This window comes from Oenanthe melanoleuca, chromosome 11, assembly GCF_029582105.1.
Source record: "Oenanthe melanoleuca isolate GR-GAL-2019-014 chromosome 11, OMel1.0, whole genome shotgun sequence".
NCBI classification, from domain to species: Eukaryota; Metazoa; Chordata; class Aves; order Passeriformes; family Muscicapidae; genus Oenanthe; species Oenanthe melanoleuca.
This window is the reverse complement of record NC_079345.1, coordinates 871,186-883,576: the sequence shown is the minus strand read 5'-3', so window position 1 is coordinate 883,576 and position 12,391 is coordinate 871,186. Positions and strand designations below refer to the sequence as shown.

General features: G+C 64.2%; 4 protein-coding genes across 5 annotated transcripts; 2 read left to right on the top strand and 2 right to left on the bottom strand.

The window, feature by feature from the left end:
• Positions 1 to 95: 95 nt before the first annotated feature.
• On the top strand, positions 96 to 3,827 carry VPS4A (vacuolar protein sorting 4 homolog A). Its single transcript, XM_056500403.1, has 11 exons — positions 96 to 226; positions 541 to 652; positions 721 to 868; positions 956 to 1,017; positions 1,269 to 1,388; positions 1,500 to 1,656; positions 2,307 to 2,455; positions 2,550 to 2,631; positions 2,707 to 2,926; positions 3,014 to 3,154; positions 3,423 to 3,827. The coding sequence occupies exons 1-11, from the start codon at positions 206 to 208 to the stop codon at positions 3,522 to 3,524; spliced, it is 1,314 nt and encodes a 437-aa protein (XP_056356378.1). The 5' UTR covers positions 96 to 205; the 3' UTR covers positions 3,525 to 3,827.
• Positions 3,828 to 4,271: 444 nt separating this feature from the next.
• COG8 (component of oligomeric golgi complex 8) lies at positions 4,272 to 8,315 on the bottom strand. Of its 2 annotated transcripts, none has more exons than XM_056500402.1 (5): positions 7,956 to 8,307; positions 7,522 to 7,729; positions 6,626 to 7,444; positions 5,806 to 5,974; positions 4,272 to 4,535 (listed from the first exon to the last, which is right to left on the bottom strand). In XM_056500402.1, exons 1-5 carry the CDS (start codon positions 8,267 to 8,269, stop codon positions 4,378 to 4,380), a joined length of 1,668 nt encoding a protein of 555 aa, XP_056356377.1. In that variant the 5' UTR covers positions 8,270 to 8,307; the 3' UTR covers positions 4,272 to 4,377. The 2 variants fall into 2 exon arrangements, with proteins under 2 accessions (XP_056356377.1, XP_056356376.1); XM_056500401.1 differs by lacking the exon at positions 4,272 to 4,535 and adding an exon at positions 5,343 to 5,666 and having other exon boundaries at positions 7,956 to 8,315.
• A 10-nt stretch (positions 8,316 to 8,325) lies between these two features.
• Positions 8,326 to 9,645, top strand: NIP7 (nucleolar pre-rRNA processing protein NIP7). The gene is made up of 5 exons (XM_056500405.1): positions 8,326 to 8,443; positions 8,678 to 8,764; positions 8,841 to 8,979; positions 9,055 to 9,195; positions 9,334 to 9,645. Exons 1-5 carry the CDS (start codon positions 8,388 to 8,390, stop codon positions 9,451 to 9,453), a joined length of 543 nt encoding a protein of 180 aa, XP_056356380.1. The 5' UTR covers positions 8,326 to 8,387; the 3' UTR covers positions 9,454 to 9,645.
• A 172-nt stretch (positions 9,646 to 9,817) lies between these two features.
• TMED6 (transmembrane p24 trafficking protein 6) lies at positions 9,818 to 12,099 on the bottom strand. Its single transcript, XM_056500404.1, has 4 exons — positions 11,589 to 12,099; positions 10,746 to 10,872; positions 10,471 to 10,622; positions 9,818 to 10,334 (listed from the first exon to the last, which is right to left on the bottom strand). The coding sequence occupies exons 1-4, from the start codon at positions 11,781 to 11,783 to the stop codon at positions 10,110 to 10,112; spliced, it is 699 nt and encodes a 232-aa protein (XP_056356379.1). The 5' UTR covers positions 11,784 to 12,099; the 3' UTR covers positions 9,818 to 10,109.
• Between the last annotated feature and the right edge of the window lie 292 nt (positions 12,100 to 12,391).

Sequence of the window (12,391 nt, the reverse complement as noted above, 5' to 3'; positions counted from 1 at the left end):
GAGACCACGCCCATATGAATACATAATCAAAACGGGCGGGGCTACACAAGACACGCCCACCCTTGGGCGGGGTCGCGGTCCCGCCCCTCGGCGCTGTTCCGCCGGTGCCGGCAGGGGGCGCGCGGCCGTGCGCAGCCGCAGTCGCCGCCGCCGCCGCCGCCGCCGCCGTCCCGGGGCCGCCGGAGCGGCCGCAGCGGGCGATGCGATGACAACGTCCACCCTGCAGGTACCGACCGCGGCCGCCGGCACGGGGCTGGGGCTCCGGCCGTGCCCACACCGCGCTCCCTTCCCGCGGGGCTCCGCACGGCCCAGCGGACAGGCCTCACCGGGCCCCGGCGCCCTGCGGCCGGGAAAGGCCTCACCCGGCTCCGGTGCACGGCCCCGCTGAGGTCGCGGAGCCCTGCTGAGCCCCGGTGCCGCTCGGTGGGGAGGGAGCTGGGTGCAGCGGAAGAGCCCCGGTGGAGCGGGCCCGGCCCGGTCGCGGGCGGAGGGGAGGGACTCCGCCGGTGCCCGGTGCTCACGGCGCTCCCCCCCTCGCAGAAAGCCATCGACCTGGTCACCAAAGCCACCGAGGAGGACAAGGCCAAGAACTACGAGGAGGCGCTGCGGCTGTACCAGCACGCCGTGGAGTACTTCCTGCACGCCATCAAATGTGAGTCCGGCCGGGGGGCGCGGGCCCCGGGCTCGGGGCGCTCCGGGTGACACCTGCGGTCCCTGCAGATGAGGCTCACAGCGACAAGGCCAAGGAGAGCATCAGGGCCAAGTGCATGCAGTACCTGGATCGGGCGGAGAAGCTGAAGGAGTACCTGCGGAGCAAGGACAGGCACGGCAAGAGGCCTGTCAAGGAAGCACAGAATGATAACAAGGGGTGCGTGGGGGACGAGGGGGGTGAGGGGTCCTACCCCTTGCCACACCGGTGCCAGTGCCACTCCTGAACCCTATCCCCTGTCCCCAGGAGTGACAGTGACAGCGAGGGCGAGAACCCTGAGAAGAAGAGGCTGCAGGAGCAGCTGATGGGTGAGAAGCTGTGGTGGGTTCGACCCTCTGGGGTTGGGGAGGGTTTCACTGACAGCCCTGTTGAGGGGTGGCTGTGGGGAGAGGGACAGGCCGTGGGACTGGGGCCCAGGGCTGCATTCTTGTGGCCTGCTCACTCCAGACAGCTGCAGTGCTGAGGGGAGGTGGCATTGGGCGTGGGGATGGGAACTGGCTCTCTCTGCTCTCCATGCTCATCTCTGTGGGGCCATGTGAGCAGAGTCACACCCTCACAGGTGCCATCATGATGGAGAAGCCCAATGTGCGGTGGAGTGACGTGGCTGGGCTGGAGGCAGCCAAGGAAGCCCTGAAGGAGGCCGTGATCCTGCCCATCAAGTTCCCACACCTGTTCACAGGTGAGGCCGTGGCAGTGGGAAGGGGCTGTGCAGGAAGTGAGCCCTCCCTGGGTGCTCTCAGCACAGATCTGGGCGCAGGGATGGGGGGCCTGACCCCGTTCTCTGCCGCAGGGAAGCGCACGCCCTGGCGCGGGATCCTGCTCTTTGGGCCACCTGGCACCGGCAAGTCCTACCTGGCCAAGGCTGTGGCCACCGAGGCCAACAACTCCACCTTCTTCTCTGTGTCATCCTCTGACCTGATGTCGAAGTGGCTGGGGGAGAGTGAGAAGTAAGTTGGCAGCAGGGATGTGGCCACAGCCTGGCTCCTGGTGCTCTGGCTGTCCAGGCTGTGGCAGGGGCCACCAGAACCAGGGAACCCCAGTAATGGGGCTGGGAAAGAATTGGGAGCTGGCACGTTCAGAGAGGGAGTCTGAGCAAAGCAATCCCTGGTCTCTTCCCTCACAGCCTGTGCCTGACATTTTTAGAGATCTCTCAGTCCAACAGCAACTTTAAGCTGGGGTCTTCTAATGCTTAACTGGATTCTGTCTCCTTGTCTTAATTAACTGCTCTCATGCTCCAGCTTGGGGCAGCTTTGGGGCTCTCCAGAGTTGCAGCTCTTATCTGAAGGTTTCCCATCTGTCCATGCTCAGAATTAATTTACAGCTCACTTAGAGTGAGCTCTGAGGAGGGCTCACCCCTGCCAAATGAGCAAGTAATAATTAAACTCTACATTATTAATTTCTGATACCCTATAATTAGACTTTAATCCCCAACAGGGTCCCAGTAGAGAGCACAACCCCTGAGGGGCCCCACAGCCCCTGGTGTGGCACTTCCCTTCCTGCCAGCATGGGGTTCCCAGGATGGGAGGAACATGGGGCTGCCATGGTGGTGCTGAGGAGGGTCTCTGAGCGGGGACCCCATCCCCTGCTTTGTTCCCAGGCTGGTAAAGAACCTGTTTGAGCTGGCAAGGCAGCACAAACCCTCCATCATCTTCATCGATGAGGTGGATTCGCTGTGTGGCTCCCGCAATGAGAACGAGAGTGAGGCGGCGCGGCGCATCAAGACCGAGTTCCTGGTGCAGATGCAAGGTGGGTGGGGGCCCGTCCCAGGGATGGGGGGGAGCAGGCAGAGCCTGGGCATTCAGAGAATCCCTGGAGCCTGTTCTGAGCCATCTGACTGCAGGCGTGGGGAACAGTAGCGACGGGATCCTGGTGCTGGGTGCCACCAACATCCCCTGGGTGCTGGACTCCGCCATCAGGAGAAGGTGAGCCCCACACACAGCCCCCTGTGCCAGCCCCCCAGCAGGGCTGGAATTGGGGCTCACCCCTGGTGCCCCCAGGTTCGAGAAGAGGATCTACATCGCCTTGCCCGACGAGGCGGCGCGGGCCCAGATGTTCCGGCTGCACCTGGGGAACACGCTGCACTCGCTGACGGACGCCAACATCCAGGAGCTCGCGCGCAAGACCGAGCGCTACTCGGGGGCCGACATCAGCATCATCGTGAGGGACGCCCTGATGCAGCCCGTGCGCAAGGTGCAGTCGGCCACACACTTCAAGAAGGTGAGCAGAGGCTGCCACGGCCCAGGGTGGTGCTGGGGAAGGGTGGGATTTGTGGCTGCTGCCCCCCCACCCACTGGCTCTGTGCAGGTGCGCGGCCCCTCCCGCACCACCCCCGGTGCCCTCGTGGATGATCTCCTGACACCATGCTCGCCCGGTGACTCTGGGGCCATGGAGATGACCTGGATGGAGGTGCCCAGTGACAAGCTGATGGAGCCCATTGTCTGCATGGTAAGTGTCCTCTTTGCAGCTTTGGCCTGGCCACTTCCCTGCTCATCCTCCATCCAAGGGCCAGGCAGGGCTGTGGCTCCTGGGGGTGGACACAAACCCCCAGTTTACCCCCCTGAAGTCCTGAGCCCTGCAGAGGATGGCTGGGTGACAGGAAAGGGCCTTGGGTCTGCCAGGCAGCTCCCACTTGTGGTCAGTGCTGCTGCCATGGGGGTTCCTGTCCTGTGCCCTTGTCTGGTCTGAGCCATGTGCCCACCCACTTGTGTTGCAGTCAGACATGCTGCGCTCGCTGGCCACCACCCGCCCCACCGTCAATGACGAGGATCTCCTCAAAGTGAAGAAATTCACGGAGGACTTTGGACAGGAAGGTTGAGGGGGGCATGGGGGGTGTGGGGTTTTGGGGCAGCTGCAGGCCCCGCTGTGCCCCCCTCCCCAGCCGTGCCAAACCGACTCATGATCGCTCACTCCTGCCCCACTGCACTGCAGCGCCCGGCAGGCGGGGACACGGCCCGGGGGGCTCACACTACGGGGGTGGGTCTGAGCATGGCCTGGGTAGCTGGGTCCCGCCCCTGGCTGCACCCCACTCTTCTTCCTGCTCTTTTTTTATTTTTTAACTTAATGCTGCTTTGGGTTCTGTCCTGTTTATATGAAAATAAAAACAATCTGGAGAGCTTCAGCCAGTGCCCAGCCACTCCCCAAGGGCACATTAGGGGGCTCAGCCCTGTCCCCCACCCCCCAAAATGCAATGACCCAGGGCCAAGGCCTCTGCCTGTCCCAAGGGGCTGGGGGTTCCTCACACTCCAGCCATCTCAGACAGGGATTTGTGCCTACAGCAGGGGCTACTTGGATGGAGCAGCCACCAGCTGATGATACCCACCAGCCCACACCCCATGTCCTCCTGTGCAATCCCTGGGCTCCACTCAGCCTCACTGCCCCCAGCCCCATCCCGGTGTCCCCTGTGCTGTGCCCAGCTGCTGCCCATGCTGTGACCACAAGCCCCAGAAGGGAGGATCCCCACTTTGCCCCTCCCCTGCACAGCCTTGGCAGCAGGTTGTCACTAGACCCACAAAGGAATTCCCAGTGCGCCGGGGAGTGTGGGCAGGAAGGGCCAGAGGCACGCTGAGGCCACAGGTCTGTATTGGCTGCAATAAAGCTGAGTGGGAGCCCCCAGAGCTGCGCTGGTTCTTTCACCAGGGGCAGGGCAGGCGCTTGTGGGCAAAGTGGGGTCAGTCCAGCAGCTCCATCCAGCTGACGTTGGTGAAGGTGCGGGGGTCCATGCGGTCGATGTACAGGATCCCATCCAGGTGATCCATCTCGTGCTGGATGATCCGGGCGGCCCAGCCCGACGCCTCCCAGCTCACCGGCACCCCGCGCTCGTCCACGCCTGCGGCCGGGGTAGCGGTGGGTTGAGGGGGTGATTAAGGGGAATAAAGGGGGACCCGTGTGAGAGTGAGAGGATCCGTGAGAGAATAGGATGACTGTGTGAGTGGGGGACCTGTGTGTGGTGAGATTTGTGAGAGAATGGAGGGATCCGTGAGAGAACAGGGAACCCGTCAAAGAATTTAGGGAACCGTGTGAGAGTGGGGGGAGCCGGGAGAGACTGCGGGACCCATGTAAGAGAAGGGGACCGTGTGAGGGAGGGGCAGGCGCGGGTCGGTCCGTACCAGAGACATGAACGGCCCAGTGCCGCGGGACGTAGGCGGAGAAGCCGTGGATGCTGGCGCAGCCCTCGGGGCCGGTGACGACGCGGGTGTCGAGGACGCGGAGCGCGGGGTTGACGAGGACGCGGAGCGGGAAGGGCTCGATGGCGTGCGCTTGGCGCAGCGCCGGCGGGTACCGGGCGCAGCGGGCGGGCGGCAGCTCTGCGGCGAACACCCTGAGCGGCACCCCGAGCTGCGGAGCGCTCAGCCCCAGGCACGGCCTGCTCCGCAGCCCGGCCGCCAGCGCCGCCGCCAGCCGCCGCAGCTCGGGGCCGCCCAGCTGTTCCGGGGACACGGCGGCGGCGGCGCCGCGCAGCACCGGGGCTCCCACCTGCACCGGAGCGGCGAACGGCGGCACGGGCGGGCCCAGCAGCCGGCGCCGCAGCGCCCGCCAGTAGGAGCGCTCCCGCTGGTCCCAGCCTGCCGCGTGCCCGCAGCCGCGGGCCGGGAGCGGCGGCGGCCCCGGCAGCGCCCGTCCCGCCGCCCGCCCCAGCGCCGCCGCCATGGCGCACCGCGTGCGCGCGCACCCGCGCCGCCGCCGCGCCCCCTGGCGGCCCCGCGCGCTCCCGCGGTGACACGGCCGAGCTAGCCCGTGGCCACCGGGTCACCCGGCAGCGCAGCGGCGTCCTCGGAGGAGCTCTCCGGGGGCTCGGTGGGCACGGCCGAGTGTTCCCCCTTCGCCTCCAGGGCGGTCTCCCGGGATGGATCCTCCTCACCCGGCGCCGTTGGAAGGAGGAAAGCCAGCGGCTCCCTGAGCGCGGCCACGTCGATGCGGCCCAGGCGGCCAAAACGCTGCAGCTGCGTGGGAGGGACACCTTGGGGATGGGGAGAGAGTGGTCAGGGGGTCTGCGGGTAATGAGACCCCACGGAGGGGGCAAGAGCAGGACGGGGCCCACTCAGTGCAAGGGGGAAGCCATGGGTGCTCTCCCTCTGCAACAAAAACTGAAATCTCACCCAGTGCCTGTGCGATCTGTGCTGGAGGGAAAAGCACCTGGAGGCAGCGGTTCAGGTAGGGCAGCAGGTCCTCCAGAAAGGCTGTGCAAAATTGGGTGAAGAGCTCCTGCTCCCGCCCGCTGAAAGCTGCCTCCTCTGCACGGTGGAAGGCCAGGATGGTTTTGGTCACCTGGGCAAAGAGAGAGGCAGACGGGTCACCTGATGACAGCCACTCCCAGGTGGATAACAAGACCAATGGCACTTGACTAGTACCAGCAACAGTGTGGCCACAGGCCCAGGGCAGTGCCCGTCTTCCTGTGCTGGGCATTGGTGATGCCACACCTGGAATCCTGGGGTCAGTTCTGGGACACTCTGAGACAGACATTGTGGGGCTGGAGTGCATCCAGGGAAGGGAATGGAGCTGAAGCACAAGGAGCAGCTGGGGGGGCTTAGCTTGGAGAAAACGAGGCTTGAGGGGCACTTTGTGTTGCTCTCCACTACTCCCTGACAGGAGGGGCAGCCAGAGTGGGGCCAGGCTCTGTTCCCAAAGAACAAGGGACAGGACAAGAAGGAACAGCCTCAAGATATGTCACAGAAGTTTAGGTTGGATATTAGGAAAATTTCTTCATGGAAAGAGCTGTCCAGCCCTGGCACAGGGCAGTGGTGTAATCCCCATCCCTGGAGAGATTTAATAGCTGTGTGGATGTGGACATGGGCTAGAGGTGGCCTTGGCAGTGCTGGGGAAGTGGTTGAACTAAGTGGATGATCTAAGGCTTTCCCAACCCACTCAGAACAAACCCACCCCATCATCTCCCAGGACAATCCCAGCTCCTGGACTCACCTCACCAAGGGCACTGTCCAGGCAGGTGGTGACATCCTGTGCCAGGGCAATGGGGCAACAGAGCCGCAGGTCATTGAAGGCAACGAGGAGTCCATTGAGGAAGCAGGCGAGGGGTGGGAAGTCCAGCAGCACCATGGGGGGCTGCAGCGTCCCAGGCTGGGCTGTGGGCACCGGCACTGCTGCACTGCCCCCCAGCACAGCCGGCGCCGAGATCAGCGTGTAGGAATTCATCTCCTCCCGGAATTTCTCCACCGCCTCCTCCACCGCCTTCCTGAAGGCATCGGCAGCCACGCGCTGGAAGAGGGGGGCCAGCTGCCCACGGAAATCCACGCCCACCCTGCTGAAGGACAGCCCAAAGTACATGCACTGGCCCAGCAGCGAGTCCAGCCGGCCGCCCACGCCGCGCTCCAGGTCGCGCTGCAGCGTCCGCAGGAACTCGGAGACCTTCTGCAGCACCCAGCCGTGGAAGATGGCCCCCTCGGCCGGCGCCGCGCCCTCGGCCGGCACCAGCGGCTCCTCGTCCGAGAAGATGGCGCGGTACTGGGTGATGACGTCGAACAGGTGCACGCGGCAGGCCTCGATGGTCTTGGTGATGTGCAGGTAGGGGTCGTGCTCGGGGATGGAGGCGTGGATGGAGCGCAGCCAGGCGTCCCGCGCCTGCAGGAACTTGAGGCGCAGCTCGGCCTCGGTCAGCACGTCCATGCGGCGCAGGAAGCCGATGAGGCGCAGGCAGGCGGGCAGCGGGATGTTGGTGCGCAGCTGCTGGATCAGCTGGGTCAGCATCAGCTGGGCCGACTGCCGCACCTCGTCCACGATGCCCTGGGGAAGAGAGAGCCTGCAGTCAGGGGCTGGGTGGGGTTCACCTGGGTCAGGGCTTGGGGCAGCGCAGGGCTCACCTGGATAATGGGGATGCTGCTGTGCTTCCTCTCCAGCCTGCGCACATAGGCCGTGAGCTCCAGAGCCTCCTCATAGTAGCCATTACGGACACAGGTGTCCATGAGCTGCGGGATCTCCAGGATCTCCAGGATCTCCGTGTGCCGGTTCAGGGTCAGGCTGTTCATGCGCCGGCTGCAGGCGATGGCCTCGGCATCGCGCATGAAGGTCCTGCGAGGCCGGGACGGCATCAGCAGGAGAGCCCTCCCTGCAGCGGGTGGATCTGGGGCAGCTCCCAGCGCTGCCTCCTGCCCAGTCCCAGCCGCCCCGACCCTTAGCGGGCTCAGCCCTGGGACTTCTCGCTCCCCAGCCCACCCCAACCCATCCCCGGCCCTTGCTGTCCCGTTTCCACCCGCGCCCTGCCCGCCGCTCGCAGTGCCCGCTGCCCGTCCCGCACCGGCAGGCGTCCTGCAGCGCGGGCAGCCGCTCCAGCAGGCTGCCGAGGCGGCTCTCGATGCCGCCGAAGCCGCGGCCGGCGCGGCCGGTGCACTCGGCGGAGCGGATGAAGGCTCGGTAGTGCTCGAAGGCGAGGCGGCGCGTCTCGGCCCCGACCCGCGCCCGCTCCGCCGCCAACCGCGCCGGCTCCCGGCCCAGCTCCGCCAGCCCCAGCGCCGCCAGCTCCGACACATAAGCGGCGAGCTCGGGGTCGCCGGGCGCCGCCGGGCCGCGCAGCCAGGCCAGCAACCTCGCCTCCTCCGCCGCCGCCGCCATCGCCGCGGCCGCCGCGTCACCTCCGCTACCGCCGGTTCCGGGTTCGTCACTTCCCCTACAGCCGGTTCCGCTCCGGCACTTCCGGCCCCGGCGGCCCCGCGTGTGTGAGGCGCGGGAGATGCGGCCCCTCACGGAGGCGGAGACGCGGGCGGTGTTCGAGAAGCTCGGGAAATAGTGAGGGGCCGGGACCGGGGGGATCGGGCACGGGGACAGGACGGGGACCGGGACGGATGGGCACCGGGGATCGGGCGGGACCGGCCATGGAGAAGGGATGGGCACCGGTCGGCTGGATCCCGGGGAACGGGGAGGCCAAGGGGGACCCCGGGGGTGGCGGTCACCGGGGATCGGGCGGGAGCCGGCACGGAGCGGGACCGGGACCGGCGGGCTCACGGAGTCTGTCCCTTGCAGCATCGGGGAGAACATCCAGCTGCTGGTGGACCGGCCCGATGGCACTTACTGCTTCCGCCTGCACCGGGACCGCGTGTACTACCTGAGGTGAGAGCGGGGCGGGATCGGGCAGCCCCGCGGGGTGCGGGCCCGGCCGCCGCTCAGCACCGCCCTGCTCCCGCAGTGAGAAGCTGCTGAAGCTGGCGGCCAGCATCCCCCGCGAGAGCCTGGTGGCCCCGGGCACCTGCTTCGGGAAGTTCACCAAGTCGCAGAAGTTCCGGCTCAGTGTCACGGCCCTGGACTTCCTGGCGCCCTATGCCAAGGTGGGTCACGGCCCCCCGCCGCCCCCGGCCCTGTGCCAGCCCCGCGGCCCCTCACAGCTCTGCCCTCTCCTGCAGTACAAGGTGTGGGTGAAGCCGGGCTCCGAGCAGTCCTTCCTCTACGGGAACCACGTGCTGAAGTCGGGGCTGGGCCGCATCACGGAGAACACGGCGCAGTACCAGGGTGTGGTGGTGTATTCCATGGCTGACGTCCCGCTGGTGAGCGCTGCTCCCTGCCGGGGCTGTGGGGGATACGGGACGGGCAGAGGGGATATGGGATGGGTGGGGGGATACGGGATGGGCAGGGGGGAAAATACAGGATGGGCAGCCCTCCCTCACCTCCCCTCCATCCCCCAGGGCTTTGGGGTGGCTGCCAAGTCCACACAGGAGTGCCGGAAGGTCGACCCCTTGGCCATCGTGGTGTTCCACCAAGCTGATGTGGGGGAGTACGTGCGGAATGAGGACACGCTGACATAAGGGACCCTCGTGCTCTGTGAGTGTTCCAGTCTATAATGGACTTTGTCCTGCACTGTGGGTGTGGGAAGCCCACCCAGAGTGGGAAGGAGATGTGAGGAGCTGCCAGCACACAGCCCCAGAGCCCTCAGGGGGCTGCTGCCAGCACGGGAGTAAGGGCCCCAGCCCTGTCACATAAAGCCTGTTCATTTTTTACATGCCTGTTGTCTAGTGTGGAGAGCCAAGGGGGTATCAGTCCTTGCCCCTCCTGTGGGCAGTATGACACACTGGGGTGACATTGGGGACACTCAGAGTTTGAGGCTGAGCTTCAGGAAGCGAGGGAGGGAGGGATAGCAGCTTCTAGACTCACAGAGGCTGGATGGCAGCAGCAGGCAGCAGTCACTCCCTGGACTCTGCCAGGGGTTTCTTTATTGGGAGTCTGGCACAAAAGGCCCATTAAGACACTAAAAATGCGTAGGGATGTGACAAACCCACACAGAACTCAGGTGGCAGTGTGACCTTTGGCTTCTCTTGGGGCGATGCCAGGGCTAGAGACAAGCAGGAGCAGGGGGATCTCTCCAACCTCCTCGTGGAAGCAGAATCCAGCCTTCCCTCCCTGTCCATGGTGGCACAGAGTGGCAGCCAGAGCTCCTGGCTCTGCAGGGGGTCCCTGTGCTGTCCTAGCACTTCTGGCTGCCCGAGGTTTGTGCATGGAACAGGCGCTTGAGGAAGTAGAGCTGCAGCAGCCCGGAGAGGACAATGACACAGCTCTGGGCCATGGACCACCAGTTGACATAGTTGTAGTTGGACTCCAGGAGGAAGGAGTCGGCCCCTTTCCGCATCCGGGCGAAGTTGTAGAAGCGCCACATGTGGAAGGTGTGGATCTGCAGCCTCTGGATGCTCACCTGCAGGAGAGGCAGAGCCACGCTCAGAGCTGAACTCAGCTGCAGCTCAGCCTGAGCAAATGCCCTGTTCAGTGTCCAGGGCAGGCCCTGCCCAGCCCTGCTATGCTGGGCACCCTGTGGCCTCCCTGACCCTCACCTCAATGGCCTCCAGGGTGTTGTTCAGCTCCTTCCTCTCTGCTGGCTCCTTGTGCTCCATGTTGAAGTCATCGTAGTACACACCAAAGTTTAGATACACTTGCATGAGGCCAAAGTGGTTTTGCTGGTTGTCCAGGCAGAGCTGGTAGAAACCTGCAGAGGGAAGGGGGTTGTTGGTCCCTGGATGGAAGGGACAGACACATCCCAAGTGACAAGCCCTCATCCTACCCCTGTAGGAGCAAGCCCTGGCTGGGCAGGCTCAGGGGCTGGGGTGACCTGTGTCCTTGGTGAGGAAGTTGATCTGTCCTCGCACGTCCTGGGACACTCCAAGCTGGAAGCCATTGGGATCACTCGCTGTGACCAGGATGTTCCTGCTGTTGCCAATCCCCGTGGCCCGCTGGACCTGAAGGCAGGGAGCACCCAAGGGGAATTGATGGTCACTTCTGTGGGGGATGGAGCTGTGCTAAGTCCTGAGGATGTGTTGCTGTGGGGCTGCTCTGCCAAGCACAAAGCCCTGGGGAAGCTGCCAGTACCAGGCACAGCTATGCCCTGGCTCTCTTTCAGCCAGCCCAGTGTAAACAGGAGATGAAAGGGTTGGAGTTTCCCTGTGGGAAGGGGACAGAGCTCAGGGACATGCTGTGCCAGGTCCTTCAGCTGTGCCACAGCCTCTAGCCAGGCACTGAAGGGCAGAGCTTCCAACAGTGCTGGAGCTTCCAGCACCATGGGGTTTAACTAGGTAGTTTGAAAATGCATGGGATTGATGATGGATAGGGATTAGGTTGGTTATATTAGAAAGATATTCTTCCCTGTGAGGGTGGGGAGGACCTGGCACAGGGTGCCCAGAGAAGCTTTGGCTGCCCCTGGATCTCTGGCAGTGTCCAAGGCCAGGTCAGACAGGGCTTGGGGCACCCTAGGATAGCAGAAGGTGTCCCTGCCATGGCAGAGGGTGGAAGGAAACGAGCTTTAAGGTACCACCAACCCAAACAATTCCATGATACTGCTTTAAGAAGGGCACAGTCCCCGAGAGGCCAAGTGCCACAGGACCAGCACAGGATGGACCCAGCACAGCCCTTCCCTGGCTGTGCCAGCCACCTCCCAGGACATGTCCCCAGCACTCACCTCGTAGCTGAAGAAGAAGTTGCCACCCTGGTGTGAGAACTGCCAGAAACACTCCACGCTGCCAGCAGGGATGACGACAGCAAAGTCGTAGCGATCGGCGCCACGGAACAGCGGCTCCTGGCTGGAGCCACTCAGGGGCTCTGTCCTGGGGCAGCCAGCAGGGCCCAGCAGTGCCAGCAGCAGCAGCAGCAGCATCTTCCTGCTTCCCTGGGCTCCAGCATTTGCTCTCCACGCAGGGCAGTGCAGGACAAAGCACAGGGGGTAATCATTAACTGCTCTGCAGTGCCAGGGCTGTGCCGGCACAGCAGCCACGGCTCAAGGTGATCCTGGTGCAGGGCTGGAGCTCCAGCACCCTGTGCTGCCAGGGCAAGAGCCTGCCAGGGAGAAGGCATGAATGGGACACAGCTCCTGCCATAGAGGCACCACCAACTGGCATTGCCTCTCACACCTCAGTAGTGGCCCACATCTCTGACCTGGTGCTCCTGCTGCCCAGGGCTCTCCAGGGAAGGGATTTACACAAGGGGAGGAAAATGCATGGGCACAGCCAGGGGAGAAGGGACACTCAGTGCAGCACCTGCAGCTGAAGGACACAGGGGGAAGCAGCTGTTCCTCAACAAGAGTTCTCCCAGCCCTGGCTTTGCTGGAAGGCAGCCAAGAGAAACTTAGAAACTAAGTTTAGAAAGTGCCGGTATCAGCCCTGACTTTTTTTCCACAGGAATCTAATCCAGAAACTCCTGTTTCCCATTTACACCTGCATGTCACACCTCCGGGGCAGTGCTGCTCCTGACCCAACACTTCAGAGG